The sequence below is a fragment of the Pan paniscus genome, chromosome 9 (assembly GCF_029289425.2).
Source record: "Pan paniscus chromosome 9, NHGRI_mPanPan1-v2.0_pri, whole genome shotgun sequence".
NCBI classification, from domain to species: domain Eukaryota; kingdom Metazoa; phylum Chordata; class Mammalia; order Primates; family Hominidae; genus Pan; species Pan paniscus.
Window position 1 is genome coordinate 30523729 of NC_073258.2, and position 21288 is coordinate 30545016.

Below are 21288 nucleotides of genomic sequence, written 5' to 3' on the forward strand. Positions count from 1 at the left end.
AGTGAGTGCCTTCTCGCTATGTCATCTCATGGCAGAAAGGCAGAAGGTCAAAAGAGCATGCATGCAGGAGAGGAAAGGGGGCCCAACTCATCCTCTTCTCAGGAGTTCACTTCCTCAAAAACTAACCCACTCCTGAGATGGTAGCATTCATGAGGACAGTCTCATGACCTGATCATCTCTTAAAGGTTTCATCTCTCAATACTGTTAACATTGGGCATTAAGTTTCAACACATGAACTTTGGGGAACACATTCCCACCATAGGACTTGTTTTTTTTTTTTTCTTTTTTTTAAGCCCCTTCACTCTCGTATTATTAGTCAGAGTTCATGTCTCTGTTTTCTATTGTATCACTGAGTAATAGAAAAATAAGTTAGTTTTGGAGTTATACAAAAACCTAGGTTCAGATTCCATCTCTACCATTTACTAGCTTTGTGAACTTGAACAAATGACATGACTATTCTAAGCCTCTCTAAAATAGGATAATGGTTTCTAATTTATAAGATTATTGTAATGATTAGAAATCACCTTTTAAAACTACCTATGCTAGTTCTGGGCACATGATAGGTACTTGACAAAAGAAAAACAATATATGAATTTACCTTGTCTAATTGTTGATAAAATCTACATCACAAACACATGCAAAAATAATTAAAACTCATGATCATTGAGATCATGAATTCATAATCATAAAGATCATGAATTCATAAATATGAATTCATTATTAGTAATCAATGATTAATGAATTTATGATTCAGTAATTAAAATTCAGGTTTATAAAGTACAGGATTTTTATTTTTCTATTATAAAAGTATCTTTGTTTATATGTCATGGAAAATTGTTAGGAAATTTAAAAAAACTTAAAAACCTGTAATACCATTGTACAACTATGACATAAATATGCTATCGCATGTTAATTTTATCTCTTTATTTATTCTCACATTTGTTGTGTTGGAGTGATTGGATGTATATAGTTTTGGATTTTTTTACTTACTATTTTATTATATTACTTAAATTTTATGCCAATATACTAGATATCAGTAGAGATACCATAATTTATTAACTTACTTATCATTAGATAGTTGGCCTCCAAGTGGGAGCTATTATTAAAAGCTATATAATAAATAATTTGGGCATATTTAAGGGATTTTTTTTGGAAGGTGGATATTTTCTAAGCTAAAGTCTCAAAGTGAGATTAATAGCACATATATGCCTTTAGCCCTTGAAACATGCTTTTCAAAATGTATACATGTCCTTCTAGAAACCAAAAGCCTTTACTGGGCACTATTTCTACAGCAATTTAGTGGTATAGAGCAGGTAGGAAAATAAAAGTTGGAGGAGGAAGTTCAGTATTGAATTTGGATGTGAGTGAAAAAAGATATCTATAATTTATGATTTAATTAAAATCCATTTGCTATTGGACATCAGAGAATTGTATATGTAATCTTTAATTCAGTCAGTCTGTTGGTCTTTCAACAAGCCTGTTTTGAGAAAAATGATGAAAACACATGACCTCTACCTTCTGGAAGCTTATATGTCAGTAGGAAAGATAAATATTTTTTGAAGAACATTTGTAATACAGTTGAGAAGTGTTCTATTGCAGGTAAGTATGCTACAGGAAGGCATGCAACTTTATCTTCGAGTGCAAGGATTGATTATGAGTATGTGCTGATCTCAAGAAAAAGGCAGCACTGTTAATCATCTGTGTGTTACCATCTTCCAACTCTGGGAAGTGCATATGGCCCAATTCTGGGATCAATAATGCATGCCCTGTAGAATATTCATAAAGGGTTCAAATAAAGTATTTTGTAATGGGTCTCAAATATGCTAGAACCTCCTGCTTAGACTTATGTATGTGGCAAATGGGCCTCAATCACTCGTGAAATATCCAGTAATTAAATATAAAGGTGACCACCTAAATAGGTAATGGGAATCATGATTCAATTTCAGGTATCCCATCTATGCTGAGCAAATGAAGACATAGGTAGTTGGTATGGTTTGGCTCTGTGTCCCCACTCAAATCTCATCTTGTAGGTCCCATAATTCCCATGTATTGTGGGAGGGAACCCAGTGGGAGATGATTGAATTATGGGGGCAGGTCTTTTCCATGCTGTTCTCCTGATAGTGAATGGGTCTCACAAGATCTGATGGTTTTAAAAAACGGGAGTTGCCCTGCACAAGCTCTCACTTTGCCTGCTGCAATCCATGTAAAATGTGACTTGCTCCTCATTGCCTTCTACTATGATTGTGAGGCTTCCGCAGCCATGTGGAACTGTAAGTCCAATTAAACCTCTTTCTTCTGTAATTGGCCCAGTCTCAGGTATGCCTTTATCTGCAGCATGAAAATGGACTAATACAATAAATTCGTACTGGGATTGGGGCATTGCTGAAAAGATACCCAAAAATGTGGAAGCAACTTTGGAACTAGGTAAACAGGCAGAGGTTGGAACAGTTTGGAGAGCTCAGAAGAAGACAGGAAAATGTGGGAAAGTTTGGAACTTCCTAGAGCCTTGCTGAATGGCTTTGCCCAAAATGCTGATTGAGATATGGACAATAAAGTCCAGGCCAATGTGGTCTCAGTTGGAAATGAGGAACTTGTTGGGAACTGGAGCAAAGGTGACTCTGTTATGCTTTAGCAAAGAGACTGGCAGCGTTTTGCCCCTGTCCTAGAGATTTGTGGAACTTCAAACTTGAGAGAGATGATTTAGCGTACCTGGGGGAAGAAATTTCTAAGCAGCAAAGCATTCAAGAGGTGGCTTGGGTGCTGTTAAAGGCATTCAGTTTTATAAGAGAAGCAGAGCATAAAAGTTTGGATAATTTGCAGCCTGACAATGTGATAGAAAAGAAATCCCATTTTCTGAGGAGAAATCCAAGCTGACTGCAGAAATTTGCATAAGTAAGGAGAAGCCAATCCCCAAGACAATGGGGAAAATGTCTCCAGGGCATGTCAGAGGTCTTCACAGCAGCCCCTTCCATCACTGGCCTAGAAGCCTAGGAGGAAAAGATGGATTCATGGGCCAGGCCCAAGGCCCCCCTGCTCTGTGCAGCCTAGGGACTTGGTACCCTGCGTTCCAGCCACTCTAGCCATGGCTGAAAGGGGCCAAGTTACAGCTCAGGCTGTTGCTTCAGGGGGTGGAAGTCCCAAGGTTTGGCAGCTTCTATGTGGTGTTGAGCCTGTGGGTGCACAGAAGTCAAGAATTGGGGTTTGGGAACCTCTGCCTAGATTTCAGAAGATGTATGGAAACACCTGGATGCCCAGGCAGATGTTTGCTGCAGGGCTTGGGCCCTCATGGAGAACCTCTGCTAGAGCAGTGTGGCAGAGAAATGTGGGACCCCCACACAGAGTTCCCACTGAGGCACCACTTAGTTCAGCTTTGAGAAGAGGGCCACCATCCTCCAGACTGCAGAATGGTAGATCCACCCAACAGCTTGCATCATGCACCTGGAAAAGCCACAGATGCTCAGCAGTAGCCTGTGAAAGCAGCCAGGAGCAGGGCTATACCCTGCAAAGCCACAGGAGTGGAGCTGCCAAAGACCATGAGAACCCACCTCTTGCATCAGTGTGACCTGGATGTGAGATGTGGATTCAAAGGAGATCATTTTGGAGCTTTAACATTTGACTGCCCTACTGGATTTCGGATTTTCATGGGGCCTGTAGCCCGTTTGTTTAGGCCAATTTCTTCCATTTGGAATTGCTGTATTTACCCATTGCCTATACTCCCATTGCAACTAGGAAATAACTAACTTGCTTTTGATTTTAAACAGTCTCATAAACAGAAGGGACTTAACTTGCCTTGTCTCAGATGAGACATTGGACTGCAGACTTTTGAGTTACTGCTGAAATAAGTTAAGAGTTTGGGGGACTGTTGGGAAGGCATGATTGGTTTTGAAATGTGAAGATAAGATATTTGGGAGGGGCCAGGGTGGAATGACATGGTTTGGCTCTGTGTCCCCACCCAAATCTCATTTAATAACTCACATAGTTCAATGTGTTGTGGGAAGGACCTGGTGGGAGATGACTGAATTATGGGGGTGGGTCTTTCCCGTTTGTTCTCCTGATAGTGAATGGATCTCATGAGATCTGATGGTTTTATAAAACAAGAATTGCCCTGCACGAGCTCTCATTTTGCCTGCTGCAATGCATGTAAGACGTGACTTACTCCTTCTTGCCTTCCACCATGATTGTGAAGCTTCCTCAGCCAAGTGGAACTGTAAGTCCAATTAAACCTTTTGCTTTTGTAAATTGTGCAGACTCGGGTACGTCTTTATCAGCAGCGTGAAAATGGACTAATACAGTAGTATAGAATTAGTTTTATTGAAAAATAGTTATGAAAAATTTCAGTTCTTTCCTTTAATTCTGGGCCATGTTTCTTATTTCAGCAGTTAATGTTCCTCATTACCTTTTTGTTCAAACTTATAACTTTTTTTTTTTCCCTATTGTATGAGGATTTGTAAATCTCAACCACCCATAGTGAGATCGTGTTGTCATCAGACTTAACCTGGTAGGAGTTGGGGATTAAATGAGACTCTGAAGAAGTTTAAAAAGAACCTCACTGAGTAAAGCCAATTTTGTCCAGAACCATTCAAGTTCACAGATTTTAATTAACAGTTTGAAATTTGTAATATTACTTGAATTTCAGATGGGTGAGAATTTAACACTATATTAAAGGAGCCCAGGCAAAAGGACATGAGTTGCGTCACCGAGACTTATTAAATGTGATGGAAATTCAACAGCCGAATGCCGGCAAACAGGTGCAAGAGCTGAATTAATATTTAAACCCTACCACTCAGGGGGAATTGCAATGCATCACGTTGACAGCCACAGCACGATGCTAATTTCATTCACAAGCTTAAAAATCTCAATACATTTAAACACGTGAATGTATTAAATTTTAAAAAGTGTAAGTAGCATAAGGGTATCCCACAACTAAAAATTGCAGTTTCTCTCTGGGACTTCAAATCATTTATCTAGCCAGAAGCATGGTGCTTTTTATGAATGAAATATATCTTACTACTTTCACATACAAATTGTGTTCTATTATTATATGTAGTGCAGACTGTTACTAAGCAAGATTTTCTCTTACTTTATGTGAAATTCTTTGTGAGTCATAAGAACACCAAGGATTCACTGATAGAGTTTCCAGCTTCTGATATCATACATGAAACAGGGTTCTCAATCAATGCTTCCAGTGATGCTAAGTGGTAGAATATTTCTGGAGGTAAAGAAAAACAAAACTAAATACATACAGAAGTTTTTTTGGGGTGATATCATTAGAAGTGGTAAGTTGTAAGCTAAAAACTCAGCCAACTCCCAATTTGCGTTTACCAGAAATTTACCTACTGTGGGTCGCTTGTTCATTTAAGAATTTGATGGAAGCAGCAGAGCATCTCCACATAAAATTGCATGTACATGCAAAATCCTATGAAGATTTCAGGGAGTTCATGAATTTCCACATTCCGAATATTGTTTATGATACATCTTGATCTTTGTCTGGGACTGGAAGTGTATCCCTTATTGAGAGGACTTTTTTCTTTGCCACCTGCTGTGTACCAGGCCTTAAAATGGATTGGGGAAGTAACGGAAAGTAAGAAAAGATCTCTGGACCTTTTACAGCCTAGTGGAGGTTGGTAGACAAGTAGTACAGATGGGTAAATAATTTGATTATATATATATATATATATATATATATATATATATATATAAAATTGCAGAACTGCCTGGAGAAGACAGCACATTAGTGAGTATTAATTGATGTAAAGTACAAGAAGAGGGAGACATTCTAGGCCGAAGGAACGGTATGTGCAGAAGCACGGAAATGAGAACAAGAAGCACTATTCTTTCATTGCTAAAATACTGTGTAAGAAATGTGTAACAACAAGTGTATTTTAAAAGTTAGTTTTCTCTATCAACATTTCTTAAGCTTTAAATAAAACAAAAATTATTGTTTTAGCTGGGCCTAATTTCCTAAGGTTTTAGCCATCTCAGCCTTTTATTACATTTGTATACAAGCTTGTTCTCCTCATCTTGCTTAACTGGAGAATATTAAGCACTCATTTTTCAAATACAAAAACAACTGTAAAAGGCTCCCTTCCTAGTAAGTGAGTCAAGAAAAGCCCATATATACTGCATTGGATGAGTCTAGATTCTTAATCAAACACATGTAATCAGTACCTGCCCAAAAATCTTGACAATGGCAGCAGTAGCAACTGATTCTTTTTTAAACCCACTATCAAGAAAGCAGATGAAAAAGAGACAAATGTACAGTCAATAACCTGAGCTAACAATAAGTTATTTTCAATAGAACAAAAAGGACAAAAGCCAAAGGTATTCATTACCATTCCCAGGATAAGAGACCACAGCAGTTGCCGCCTTCACCAGATGTGCTGTCTTTAGGCCTGACAATGCACATCTCCCCAAGGGAAATGTAGGGAGAAAGCCAAACTCTTGCAACTCAATGCATAGTGATTTGGCTTCCATTAAAACATCTCTCAGTAAAAGCCTATTCAGGTTTAAAGATTCCACACTCATTTTCTCCCAGAAAATGAGATCATTGTATAAAATAGCAGACGTGGAATTAGAGCTTCTGGAAATCACTCTAAGCCATGTGATCTCATCTTGACTTCCTTAAATTCTGATCAGGAAAAGGATGAGATGGCTTGGTGAACATATCATCTTAAAATTGTTGCTTTGTTTTGAGCACCCAGAAACAGAAAGAAGCTCAACAACATTCTTAGGACACTGAAAAAATACACACATATATATAATAAAATAAGGTTGTTTTTTTTTTTGAGAAAACTCATACTGATCTAGACTTCCTAGAATGTATCTGAGATGAACTAGTCAAATAAGACTACTTACAATCCCTGTGAACTTGAGAAGAGACATTTAACCCCTCAGTTTGGTACCTTTGAATGAAAATTAGAACATCTATTTCATACTTCTCAGAATTTTTGTAAGAATTAAATATGTGGAACATGATTAAAACAAAATCTACCTCCGGTATTTTCCCAAGTGTGTTATCCAGAAAATAAATACTGTGGAATGGTTATTAAAATTAAAACAGTTTCTTATCAAAAAGTTGGGAAATTGTGGGTAAACAAAGTTATACAGTTATCTTAAGAGCTTTACCATGTTAATGGGCATTGTGAATCCTGGAAAAAGGAGTGTAGCATGTTGCATTTCCCAGACTTACTTGACAACAGATACACTGGTGTTTGGTTGTGGATTGAAGTTTGGAAAATGCTGTGCGATACAGAGTCAATGTTCTTCTGTCTTTCTTCTTCACTCTCATATGAGCATGTATAATTCTTCTTTATAGCACTTAATCACAATATTTACATATCATTCTTTTCATTAGGTTTGAATTTCATGAGAGCAAGGACTATGTATTCAGAAATGTTTTAATCCCCAGTGTTTAGTACATTGTGGGTAATAAATTTTCTTAGTCTATACAATTTCTGGTAACCTCAGATGCAATTCAGTTGATAGGCAGACTAAATAAATAGTTTTTTTTTTTTTTTTTTTTTTGAGCTGTGAAAACAAAGGGTGAAAATATATTGGGGTTTAAAATCACTCCAATATATTTTAGCCTTGTAGAGCCGTGCTTAAAAAGTAAGGCATGGTGGTTAACGGCTATAATCACAGCACTTTGGGCAGCCAAGGTAGGAGGAATAGCGCTTGAGTTCAGGAGTTCAAGACCAGCCTAGGCAACGTAGCGAGACCCTATCTCTACACAAAAATTTAAAAATTAGCTGGGTGTGGTGGTGCTCACCTATAGTCCCAGCTATTCAGGGGGCTAAGATGGGAGGATCACTTGATCCCAGGGTTCAAGGCTGCAGTGTGAGCTATGTCATGCCATTGCACTTCAGCTTGGGTGATAGTGAGACCCTGTGCCCCCGAACCCCCAAAAAAATACCTGTGCAGAAAGGTGCTCCATGAAAACTAGGCACAGGAGTAAGAAAAGAATAGAGAAAAAACAAAAATGCATTCTTAAAATGCCCAAATACAAGTTGTATATCTCAGGTGGCAAGAGAAATCTAGAAGTTTAATTATGGAAAATAAACTTCTAGCTAGATGGTTTAAATACAACCTGGAAGGTTTAGGCTGATGAAATTTGGTCTCTTAAAATCCTTAGCATCAATTACCAAATAGGGTAAAACTAACATTTTTTTTTAAAGACAATTTTTTTCATACTTAAGTCATTGTAGGTCTCTATACTTTTAAAACATAAGTACTACTTTGTAAATTTGAGAATGTTCCATTAATTTATACATTAGGAAAATTTTATACTTCATTTCAGATGCTGAAATCTTTTAGTCCAATACCTAACTTGAATAAGCATTACTCAGATGCTTCGGGGGTTTTCAATAGCCCTTTATCTTACCCGCTCTCCATTAGTCCAGGCTGAAAGTAGAATAAGCTTGGCAGAACCTTTAAATTAACATATCAAATCCCCTTCCTACCTACTCCATTTTACAACTGAGAAGAATAAGTAACTGTGTTATGCCATTCATAAAATGAGTACTTTATGCCCAGTATGCACTAAATGCTTCTGAACATTTTTTAACGTGATTTTCACAATAATCCTGTGAGAAGTGTTATGATTTCATCCTAGAATGGAGAAACTCAGAAGTGTTTTACCCCACATCAAATAGCCATAAAAAAAGTGAATGATCTGAAAATTGAACTTAGAGCCCTTTCTCTGAAGGTCAGTGACATTTCCATTACACAATGTTTTGTTAATAGAAGTATTATCATTTTTCATGCTTTTTCATAGGAGTGATTAAAATGTATATGCATAAACATAGTGCTTGCATGTAACATAACCAAGACTTAAGTGAAGACAACTATTAAACTTTAATAACAGACATATAAAATATTAATGGAAATACTATGTTTCCTGGATGCATTGCTTCAACATTATGATAAATTTTACACAAATAAATTTACACATTTACTATAATTCCAATCAAAATTTTTATTTTTATATACTTTGATTCTAAATTTAATTTGGAGCAATTAATACATTGGAATACCCAAGATAATTTTGAAAAGAATGTTGAAAAGAAAGATGATTGTGGGCTGGTGGAGGAGAAGATGATGGGGAGAAGGTTGCCCCACCTGATAGCAAAACTTACTGGAAAAGATATTTAATAATAATTAAAATAACATGGTATTTGCAGAAAAATAGGAGAAACGCATCAATGGAACACAATTGAGAATCCAGAAGCAGATCTATCTCTATATAGAAATGTAGTATATGATCAAGAGGGTACTTCAAATGGGTACGAAAAGAATGTACTGTTTAATAAATAAGTTGACTATGTCATTTTGAAAAAAAGTTAGATTTGAACCTCATATACTAAAAAAATTTTGTGTGGATTAAATATTCAAATATAAGAAATAAAACCAGAAATATATAAAAAAATAGAGTTGATTATATCTATAATCTTAGAGTGGGAAAAACCTTCCTAAATTTAATAAAACCTAAAACTACTTGGAAAAAAAAAGTCTGTATAAAAATGTTTAATTTTTGAATGGCAGAAACTCTACAAAATTAAAAGACATTTACAAATGTTCAGGAAAAAATATTTTTAACTATGTAAATAGTTGACAAAAGGTTAATATCCTTATTTTATAAATAGCTCTTCCAAATCAATAAAGCAGAGACCAACATCACATCAGGAAAATGGATAAAGGATTTGTTCAAGCAATTTCTAGCTGGAATCAACTGGCTATTAGATTTGAAAAGATGTCCAACCTTACTAATTGCCAAAGAAATGAAAATTAAAACAGCAGTAAGCTAAGATTTACCTACTATCAGACTAGTCAGGGTTAAAGAGTGATAGCTTCTAGTACTGGTAAGGATGTGAGGAGATGGACTCTCATATACTATTGATGGAAGTAAATTGGTATAATCTATTCAGAGAGTATATTTAGAAATATTGATCCAAATTTAAGTGGACATAACTACCCTTTGACCTAACAACTCCAAGAGACATACAAGATTCACATACAGTTGCAAATATTTTTCCCAGACTGTGACTGTCATTTTACTTTGTAGAGTTTTTCTGCTATGTAGAATTATAGAATGTACAGTTCACATGTTTATTGCATCATTTTATTGTGATGGAAAAAATAAAAACCATCCTGAATGTTCCTGCTGCGGTGACAATGTGAGCTCCACCAGAGACCACTTCTATCTTATTTACTATTGTGTTTCCAGTTGGCTGGTACTTGACACTACAAACATTTGTTAAATGGACAAAATGAATTATAATGCATTTATACAACTGAAATTAGTTTTTAAAGATAAGTAAACTAAGTTGTAGATTATTTTACAGATGATTCTTTTCTTATAAGTATATGTATATATATGCACATATACACCTATATATATTTTTGTCATACATGTGTATGAAGAAAAAAGGAAGTATACCTCTTGGTTGCCTCTTGAATTTAAAGAATTTAAAGAGTAGTGACATTAACTATTGACTTCATATACAAATGATAATATTTCCTTTGGCTTTTTTTCTTTTCTTTTTTTTAACAATGACTGTGTTTATAACTTGGAAGTACAAATGTAGTCATTCTTTCAATCCACCAACTGTTCTTGGTGCAAAGGTTTTATAGCAGTGAATACAGTCTCTATTTTACCTGAGTCTGTATTCTAGTGGAGGAAGACAGATGGTAAACAAATAAATATTTGTTTCTGATAAGGTGTTATGAAGAAAATTAAACCAAGGTAAGGGGACTAGTGACATGGTGCTGTTTTTCATAAGCATAGTTAGAGACTGCCTTTTGTATTATGTGATATTTGAAAAGAGACTTGAATGAAGTAGGGAGTAAGCCACTCAGGGCTATGAAGGTAGATCTTCTAAGTACAGGTCAAAGGACTTAGGCAGGACCATGCCAAGGTTCAGTTAAGAGCAAGGTCAGGGGATGTTGGAGGTGTTTGCATGATTAATTTTTGTATTTAAAAGGATCAGTCTGGTGGATGTGTGGAAAAGATGATGGCTTGGACAAGAGTCATAGTGGTAGAGCTGGTAAGAAGTGGTGGGGTTCTGGATATATCCCAGATGCAGAGCCATCAGAATTTGCTGATGTGAGACAAAGAAAACAGAAAGGATATAAAACTGTCAAGAGTCTTAAAATACACCACCATCAACAAACCTAATCTGGAATGTGAGAATGGAGTGCCTCTAATAAGGCAGAACTTGTTAACAATTTTCTTTCACAGCTAGGGTCAATCCCTTATGCCATGAATTTTCCCAGCGTTACTGTGAGAGAAGTAAGTGCCAAATAATGTCTCAAAATTGTATTGAAATTAGAACTTGTTCCCATACTGGGTTTAGTGCACGCTTACTTTTAAAAGTTTATTTAACATGAAAACATCTTCCCATTAAATGTACATTAGCCTTTAATTTCCTTTTGTAGTCAGTTTTACTAACAAATTTTTCTATTTTAAAGTATAAGGAGGAAAACAGTTCTGCTATTTTGAAGAATTGAGAAAATTTGTGGTTTAGGATTTTATAGTTGTTAAGTGAAAAAAAGTTTACATAAAATCTTAACAATATTGTGCATTAATCTTTGGGGAAAAACTTGAATTTAAATCACTGAAGATATTGAGGATTTTTAAAACTTAAATTTCCAAGTTTTACCATTATATTATCATGTCTCATTTTTTTCTGCAAAAGAAACTTGCAAAACCAAAGTTCACCTTGCACATTTCCCCTATGTCAGGTAATAAAGGCTTCCAAACTTGGATTTTCTGAGGTTAAAATTATTTGCAGGTGCTCCATTGCATGTACAAATAATTGATTAATTAAGGATGTTCTCAATCATTATCAGGTATAATTAAGTGCATGCAGTCAGTTGTATTGAGACAGGGAAATTGCTGGCAAATTTGAGAGTTCACTTGCTCCAACAAAAATCATACTTTGGCTCCCATGATCACATTTAGCCAAAAAGTAGCATAGAGGACTGGACCCATATCATGACATTTAAAAAGTATTTTCATAATGCTTTTTGTGACTAAAATTGTGATGCTGCTCATTTAGTCACTTATTGATATGACTGAATATTGTGCTCTTTATAGACCCACCCTGTCAGGTTCATGACTACAACAAATGCCATGCCGAGGTCTGAAGGGAGTGGGTGGATAAGTAGAAAGAACAATCGGGGCCGTAGGCAGGTGAAAGATGATTTTATTTAGCAGCAGCTCTCATCGACAGCTTTCTTATACTAGCTTTCTACACTGTTCGCCTTTATTTCAGCTGTTTGCTCCTGCCCTGTGGCTCCTGCTGCCCCCATGCCTGCAGCTGCATGGCTGACATTCCCTTGGCTTCAGGGTCAGCAGCTTAACTCTTTCTCTGGGCATGAGCGAGCCAAGCTTTGTCCTGGCTTCCCTCTCTCTGTCTGCAAAGATGGACAGCTCTGACTCTCTCTCTCTTTCTCTGGGTGGCTGCACCTGCACAGTGTCAGCAGGGCAATTATACCTTTTACAGACAATATTGGCATAGAACCAAGTGATGGCCTTCCCATGTTACGGCTACGTGGCTGTGATAACAAGTGGAGTTATATGCCTTTGCTCTGAACTCACTGAGTCATGCAGGATGTAAACATCCTACCTCGGCCTATCCTTGACCAAAGCACAGCCATGTTCCTTAAACTCCCCCCGCTAGGCTGAGCAAGACATAGGTCTTGGATACACAGGTTATACGTAGAAGCTTTGGGTACATAGGTGCAATAGACACACACAGGCTTTATACATAAGTTTTGGGCACATAGGTTTGATATACAGGCTTGGCACACAGGCCGTACACACCCGATGATGTGAATGAAACTGTACTAATGATCCTGGATTTTTATCCATTCATTCATCCATTTTTTTTCATTTATCTGTTCATTATCTTTTCAACAAACATTTATTGAGTGTTTTCTAAAGTAGTTTTTAATCTTGGCTGCATGTCAAAATCCTCTGTGAAGCTTTTCAAAAGTAGTGATTCCTGAGTAATAAACCCCTGAAACTAATTCAGTAGATCTGGAGTGGAGCCAGGCATTTTTGTCAAAAGCACCACAGGTGACTGTGATGTACAGTCAGAATTAAGAATCACAAGCTTCTCTGTCAAGTACTAGGGATATAAGAGTGAACGCGAAATAGTTCTTATTCACAAGGAGATCAGAGTCAAATGAGTGAGATAAATAAGTAAACAAGTAATTACAGAAGAGTATGATAAGTGCTATACTAGGGGTAAGCACACCTCTTCTCATGTATATTGGTACTAGGTTAACAAAGTCCATTGATGGACTATAACACACAAAAAGGAGATTTTCTCTCATCAAACCTAATGACACAAATTGTGATTTTCCATCTTACCTACTCTATTCCTTAATCAAATGAATTAGCCATATTAGACTCTGTGGTGAAACTCAGGAGATGAAAAAGCAGAACAATAAGTTTCTATTTCTGGTAACAGTATATGGGAGATGAGAAGGAGGTGAAGAAGAATTGCAAAACAGTGAGCTCCTCAAGGGCAGGGACCATTTTTCTGTCTTATTAATATTTTTCTCCCTGTGGCCTCATTCAGAGTCCAGCATAAGAGTAGGCATTGAATCTGTTAGTTTTTTTTTTTTTTATCTTGTGTTCTTGATTAAATCAGGAGCCAGCTGTTCTTACCTAGTTTGTGCATTCCTAAGATAACTCTGTTCCTTGTTCTCTGATCAGTGACTTTCAGGAGAAAACCATTTTTCCTTCCTCAGAGGCACAGAACTTTTATTGTCTTTAAGCTTAATAATTCATAGAACCTTGCTAATCCTTTGTGGTTGGATTATTTTTTCTTATCCATGTGTCCCATTGCCAGTCGATGTTTTGTTCTTACTACTTTAATTTCCATTATCGCGTGCCATTTTATTTTAATTTTTATATATTTTGAGACAGAGTCTCACTCTGTCGCCCAGGCTGGAGTGCAGTGGTGCAATCATGGCTCAATGCAGTCTCAACCTCCCCAGACTCAGATGATCCTCCTGCCTCAGCCTCTGGAGTAGCTGGGACTACAGGCATGCACCACCGTGCCTGGCTAAATTGTAGGATTTTTTTGCTTTTGTTTTTGTTTTTGGTTTTTGTTTTTTTGTAGAGACAGGGTTTCACCATGTTGCCCAGGTTGGTCTTGAACTCCTGGGCTCAAGCCACTTGCCTGCCTTAGCCTCCCAAAGTGCTCCCAAATCCTTCCCTCCTAAAGGAATTACAAGCATGAGCCATTGTGCGCAGCATCACATGCTATTTTATATTCTTTTGTTTCTTTTTAATTTCATTTTACACGATCTGCTTTGACAGCCTTTCTTCCTAAAAATTACAGACATGAGGTACCAGTATAAAGGAAGGATAGCCCTGGAAGTTTAACCTATCTAAAATAAGGGAAGATATGTGCCTTTGATCCCTCAGAGAAGTACCAAAAAAGCTCCACAAAACACATTGCTCATTGCAGACCTCTTGTCATCTCTTGGTCCCTAAAGATGGGACTTAGTGAGGTTGACAGGACGACATCTAGAAATGTCTTCCAGGAAATCCATCAGACATAATGCAGGTCAAAATTCCCCAAACAAAAGTGAGAAGGCCCCAGAAGGAAAGCTTCATAGATTAAGGTTCCCCTATTATCTTTAAGACCATCTATTCCCAAATATAGCTGAAAGCTCTTATATTCATTCTGCATGACTTTATAACATTGGCAAGGCCAAAGTAGATCTTATAAAGAAAAGCTTGTCTGATTGCAGTGGTTTTAATTTGTCAGCTGCAGATTCATATATACTAGGGGATATACTTAATGTGAACATGATTTATATAAACTTGAAATTCTATAATATAAAATACTAATAAATTATCACTTTGGGTGAATGCTTTGAAAATTGATTTCATCAAATGAAAGGAATTAGGAATCTCATCGTTTGACAGCTAGCTAACTAAATGAATTATAAATTATGTCCATCCTTCTGCCACAGGAAGGTGCTATTTTAGCTAGTAAGCCAAAATGTCTAACAAACTTTAATGTCAAATAAACCAATGCTGTTGTTTATATTAGAACTACATGGTTATTTCAGATACTATTTTGTTATTTTTTTGGTTTTGTTATGAAACATTCCATTTTCATTAATTTTACAAAACACATTTACTGAAAATAGTATGCAAACATTTATTGAGCTTTCTGCCTTTCTATTTTATGAATTAAGAGATTCTGCATTAAAATGTCAATAAAGTTAAGCAGTTATGTTGAACCATCATTTTAATTTCTGCAAAATATTAAAGATAATGCTAAGAAATTTTTTAAAAAATTATAGCAAAAATATCCTACAGTTCTTATTGATTTATGTGCTCCATGAATGTTTACTTCCTATTTTACATGAAAATATATGTACACTAAAATGTATTTTATATTACATTTCTTCTTTGAGAAAATGAGTTTCGAATTATGCAAAATTTGAATCATGCAAGGTCTTCAAGAATGCAACCTTTCTGACACTTCCTCTAAGTCCAGCTTCCAAAATATAAATAGTTGCATGTTTGTTCATATTCTTAGAATACTCTGAAACACATTTCCCAGTGGCCCAAACTCTTTATTAGGAAAATGGACGAATTGAATAGCAAATGGTAAGAAGCTGGCCTTCCTTTTCAGTTTTGATATGGACATCATGTTCCTGAGAGACCTGGTTGTTGGAAGATAAATCCCCTAGTGTCTAACATTCTCCAGACTTTTGGCAAAGTAATTTTTGTAGAGGAAAGAACCATCACACTGATTTGGTTTACTTTAAACCACCAGGTTCCCAATTCTCTGATTCATGTAAGATATTATTTCTCTCCGTCTCTGATCTAGTTTCCAAAGAATATTAATCTGCTATGTCTGATCTTTACTACTAGGTGTTTAGATTACTGAAATGTGAACTAAGGTGCCAGCCTTGTATAATTAACTTTTCTTTAAGAAACGTGCTAAGGAGATTAAAATGCCAAGATTGCAGTTATTTTCTGAGATCTTCATTAAGAACAAATCTGTACTAGAAACACTACTTCTCTATGGGATAATACTCTTCAGGAGCATGGTACAAAATCAAGGAAAAAATTTTGTATAAATCTATTGAACATTATACATTAATATCTTGTTTGTATGCCAGTGGTTATAAGCTTAAGGAAAATTATATTTATTGGTTTATTTAGAAATTAGTAATTTTTGCCTATCTCAATTATTGAAGTAGATGGGACATACCTGTTTTGATGTGCATGTTTTAAAATATGATATAAATAATATACATGTATTCTGCAGTTTACTTCTTTTATATATTCTAGATACATGTCCCTTATTAGATGTATGATTTGCAAATTTTTTCCCATTCTCTGACTTGTCTTTCATTTCTTGATGGTGTTGTTTGAATGAGAAAGGTTTTTAATTTTGATGAAGTCCAGTTTATCTAATTTTTTCTTTTGTTGTTCACAATTTTAGTGTCATATCTAAGAATCTTTTGCAACATTCGAAGTCATTAAGATTTAGCCTTATGTTTTATTCTGAGAGTTTTATAGTTTGTACTTTTACAGTTAGGTCTTTGATCCATTTTGAGTTTGTTTTTGTATATGATGTAAGAGTCTAATTACATTCTTTTACATGTGGCTATCCAATTGCCTCCGCATCATTTGTTCAAAAGGCTTTTCCCAATTGAATGGTCTTGGCACTCTTGTCAATAATTAGTTGACTGTATAGGTATGGGTTTATTTCTTGACTCTCAATTACATTCTATTTTTCTCTATGTCTGTTGCTATGCCAGTACCACACTGTCTTATCATTGCTTTGTAGTAAGCTTTGAAATTCATAAATGTAAGTCCTGCTACTTTATTCTTTTTTTTCTTTCAAGATTATTTGGGCTGTTTTAGGTGCCTTGCAATTCCATATGAATTTTAAAATCAGCTTGTTAATTTGTACAAAGAAGTCAGCTGGAATTCTCATAGGGATTATATTGAATCTTAGATCAGTTTGGGTAGTATTCCCATCTTCCAGTCTTTGAACATACAGTAATTAAGTCTTCCAATCTGTGAACATTCAGTAATTTCCCATTTATATAGGTCTTTAATTTATTTCAAAAATGTTTTATAGCTATGGCCTTATCACTTCATTCCTATCTGTATATCCAAATGATCACATGGCCTCATTTTATTTCAGCTAAAAGTATTTCCTTTCAATTTCTTGAATGCAGACCTATTCACAGTGGATTGTCTCACTTTTTATTTATTTTAACATGTCTTTGAACCTTTATTTTTGAATAAATATCTTAGTAGACTTAGCCTTCTTCGTAAACAGAGTTTTCTTCTCAACACTGTTTATGTTATTCCACTATCTTCTGGCCTTCAGTGTGCTCATAAAAAATTAGCTGTTAATAATATTTTTGTTCTTCTTTATGTAATGAATCTTCTTTTCTGTTGGCATTTTTTTTGTTGTTATCTTTGGCTGTAGTAGTTTTATGATATGCCTATGTGCAGCCATTTTGTTTATTATATTTGTGCTTCATTGAGCATCTTTGAGTTAACGTTTTTCACCAAATTTGAGAAGGATTTTGTTATTATTTCTTTAAATATATGTCCACCATTTCTCTTTCTGTGCTCCTTGTTAAACTCCAATTATCCTTATGAGTTATGAAAGGTTTTTTTGCCACATAGTTTTAAACCTTGGAAGAATGTTTGGGAATAAGAGGGGGAAGTATGAATGAAGTGCCACCACAATTTTCTAAGAAAACTTAGTTCACTAAATATGCACACAACTACACAATTCATTAGATTTACAGTGAAAAATATTAATGTTACCGGTCTTCTTTTCCTATCTTTACAACATTTGTTTTAGGAGCATTTCCTCCCTCTGCTGTTTATACACGGAAAGACTTACTACAGCGATCTACCCATATTGCCACCAAGACTTTCCAGGCTCTTCGCATATTTGTGAACAATGAGCTCAATGAACTCTACACGGGACTGAAGACAGCTCAGAAGTTTCTGAGACCTGGTGGTCGTCTTGTTGCCCTCTCCTTCCATTCACTAGAGGATCGCATCGTCAAAAGATTTTTGCTTGGAATAAGCATGACAGAAAGATTTAACCTAAGTGTTAGACAACAAGTGATGAAAACATCTCAATTGGGTTCAGATCACGAAAACACGGAAGAAGTCTCTATGAGAAGAGCTCCTTTAATGTGGGAATTGATACACAAGAAGGTACTTAGTCCACAAGATCAGGATGTACAAGATAACCCCAGAGGGCGCTCAGCCAAGCTTAGAGCAGCTATCAAATTATAAGTTACCATCATCTTATTCTTCAAATTTTTTCTCACAATTTCTCTAATCTTTACTCATGTTATGTCCCTGAATGTCTTGGTATAGGTTTAAGTGTGGGACAGTCTGAAAATTGATAGCATTTAGCATTTCTTTTTTCTCAAAAAGAAACTGTAGGAAATACATGACAGAGAAAGTTACACTCAGGGAGCAGCAGCACCTCCAGATTGGAAAAATGTGTTAATCTTTGCATCATATTGGACTCTTGAACGCAATCCTTCCTCTGGCCAGGAAATTTTTTAAAAAATAATACTGTGTTGTGTTTATCTAAATACGTAAACTCAAGCTACCAAAGAGAAAGATGTTGTAATCATATCTGCATGTCCTAAATTTTGAATTTAGATATTCCAATTTGCATCAGTCTTTCTGTGGCTCAAATAATGATGATTATGGAATGAATTTTAATGTCCCTACTTGTGAATAATTAGCTTTCTCAAATGTAGGCTTTTTACAAATTTTAAATTTTAAAATATTAGTTTAAATGTGTGTTATACTGATAAAATCATCTTTCAAATTATAGTCTATTATTTTAAAGGGATTTTTCAGTATGATATGGGCCATTTTGTTCATCTATCGCAAAGTAAAAATGTAAAATCCTTACAGAGAATTGTTTCACAAAACTTATATTTCATGTCAATTGTATTTATTTTAATAATAGCTGACAATGCCATTAGTAAGTAATAAAGTCTCTTATTAGAATCTTGTATTTTTTAATTGAGCTAATCAAAATAATTCAGCCAAGTCTATTTGAAATAGAAAACTGTGTATTTAATATAGTAAAATCAATGCTCCCTTAATGTTGTTACAAAGATATGGTAACTGTAATATGGGTAAAAGTTTATTCAAGAAAAGAGTACTTGGTAGAAGATTCTTTAACAAATTGAGGAGATTGATTCATAATTCACATGTCAATTTTTTATAGTAATATGTACTTCTAATTTATTATTTATACTTGAATTGTGACCTGAAAGATGAGTTGGAGATAATTAGTCAAAGGGCACAATACATAGAAATAAATATTCTCTTAGTTATCCTTGAAATCATATTTATACTATTAATTTGCTCAGTGCACTTTTTTCAAATACAGAAAAAAGATTCTCCATTATAGTTACAAATTTTAAGTTGGTGAATCCAAGTGAATGAAATATCAGCATAACTATGTGGGCAAAATAGATAGAATTAAATGCATGAATTTTCCTCAGACTTATTTTATCTGCCTCTGTAATATTTAACTTTAGTACCCAGGCTTGTTCACTACTTCTGCTTTACAGGCTTTATTTAAATCTGAACAATCCTACAGGGAAATCAGAATTAGGAAAAAAATCTGGAGAACAATATGGTTGAAATAGAAACAAGAGAATGCACCTAGGTTAATTCCCTGAATCCTACTTGAACAATGTATAAATTTCTCTTTGCATATAATACATATTTGTGAATGAGACATATTCCCAAAAAATTCTTATCTCTGTATGTGATTGGAAAAGAAAAGATCACATTTGTATATTCAACAATCTTTCACCTATTTCATAAGTCATTTTTTCATCCTGTATAGTATGGGAATTATTTTTTATGTTAAATAGAAACTGAATGTACTGGGTTGAATGGTGTCCTCTCCAAAATTCATGTACTTCCTGGAGCCTCAGAATGTGACCTTATTTGGAAATACTGTGGTTGTGGTTGTAAGTAGCTAAGATGAGGTCATACTGGAGCAGGGCAGGCCCTTAATCCAATATGACTGGTGTTCCTTATAAGAGAAGATAGGGCGGGCATGGTGGCTCACGCCTGTAATCCCAGCACTGTGGGAGGCCAAGCCAGGCAAATCGCTTGAGGCTCAGGAGTTCAAGACCAGCCTGGCCAACATGGCAAAAACCCATCTCTACTAAAAATAAAATTAGCCAGGCGTGGTGCTTGTAATGTCAGCTACCCAGGAGTCTGAGGCACAAGAATCACTCGAACCCGGGAGGTGGAGCTTGCGAGATCACACCACTGCACTCCAGTGTGAGCAACAGAACGAGACTCTGTCTCAAAAAAAAAAAAAAAAAAAAAAAAAGGAAGAAAGAGTCTTTAGAGACACAGGAGAGAATGCCACATGAAGCTGGAGGCAGAGATTGGAGTGATACACTGTGGGAACCCTCAGAAGATAGGAAAAAAGCATGGAATAGATTCTCCTTCAGAGTTCCAGTAGTTGCCAACCCTGCTAACATGGTTTTGCACATCTAGCATCCAGAACAGTGAGAACGTATTTCTGCTGTTTTAAGGTACCCAGTTCATGGTAATTTGTTACAGCAATCCTAGGAAGCTAATACTCTGACAGAAAAAAATCTTGGATAATATGCATGAGAAAAATCCTTCAATAAACACAAAATTGGTTTCAAAATGTTTTCATATAAAAATAAATTAACTTTTCTGTAATTAGATTGTGTTTTATAGTAATTCTTGCCTGCTTCTTTGTCTTTGTTGTAGGATGCATAATAAAATACATGAATGAGTTTTAAATGGTTAGCTTTGGAGAATGGTTTTGGGAAGTTCCTACAGTACACAGAAATAAAAGCTAATGTTACTATGAATGTGCATTACTTTTCTAATAAAATGTTTCTGAATCTCTGTCTTGACTGCCTTCTGTGAATCATTTTAACATAGTATCAATGTCATTGTGTAGTACATCAGTTCTTAACAGTTTTTAGTTCATTACTTAAATAAAATTTAATAACTACAATTTTTAGATAATATCCCTATTTTTATTTTATTTTTAAAATTGTATGTTAATTACTATGTTCTTTGAAGTTTCTAGGGGTGTTCTTGAAAGACACTATATCTATATGTCTTTTCTATTTCATGTAGTATATATATGATATATTATTTGTGCTTAAATTCATTGTAGTAAACTATTTGTTGTGCTACAAGCAGTAGTTTATAAGAGAATACAGTATGCCTAA

The 21288-nt window shown here is 35.3% G+C and overlaps 1 protein-coding gene across 4 annotated transcripts in view; it reads left to right on the top strand.

Moving 5' to 3' along the window:
- The window catches only part of METTL15 (methyltransferase 15, mitochondrial 12S rRNA N4-cytidine), a 222197-nt gene extending 201241 nt beyond the window's left edge, over window positions 1–20956 (top strand). For 3 of the 4 annotated variants that reach the window (XM_003830430.5, XM_063608142.1, XM_055094252.2), the window contains one exon: window positions 17871–20956. In XM_003830430.5, coding sequence (XP_003830478.3) covers window positions 17871–18316 — 446 coding nt within the window. In that variant the 3' untranslated portion in view covers window positions 18317–20956. Of the gene's footprint in view, window positions 1–4058; window positions 4199–17870 lie in introns of those variants that run through there. The other variant, XM_034932321.3, reaches the window with a different exon arrangement.
- Window positions 20957–21288: the final 332 nt, after the last annotated feature.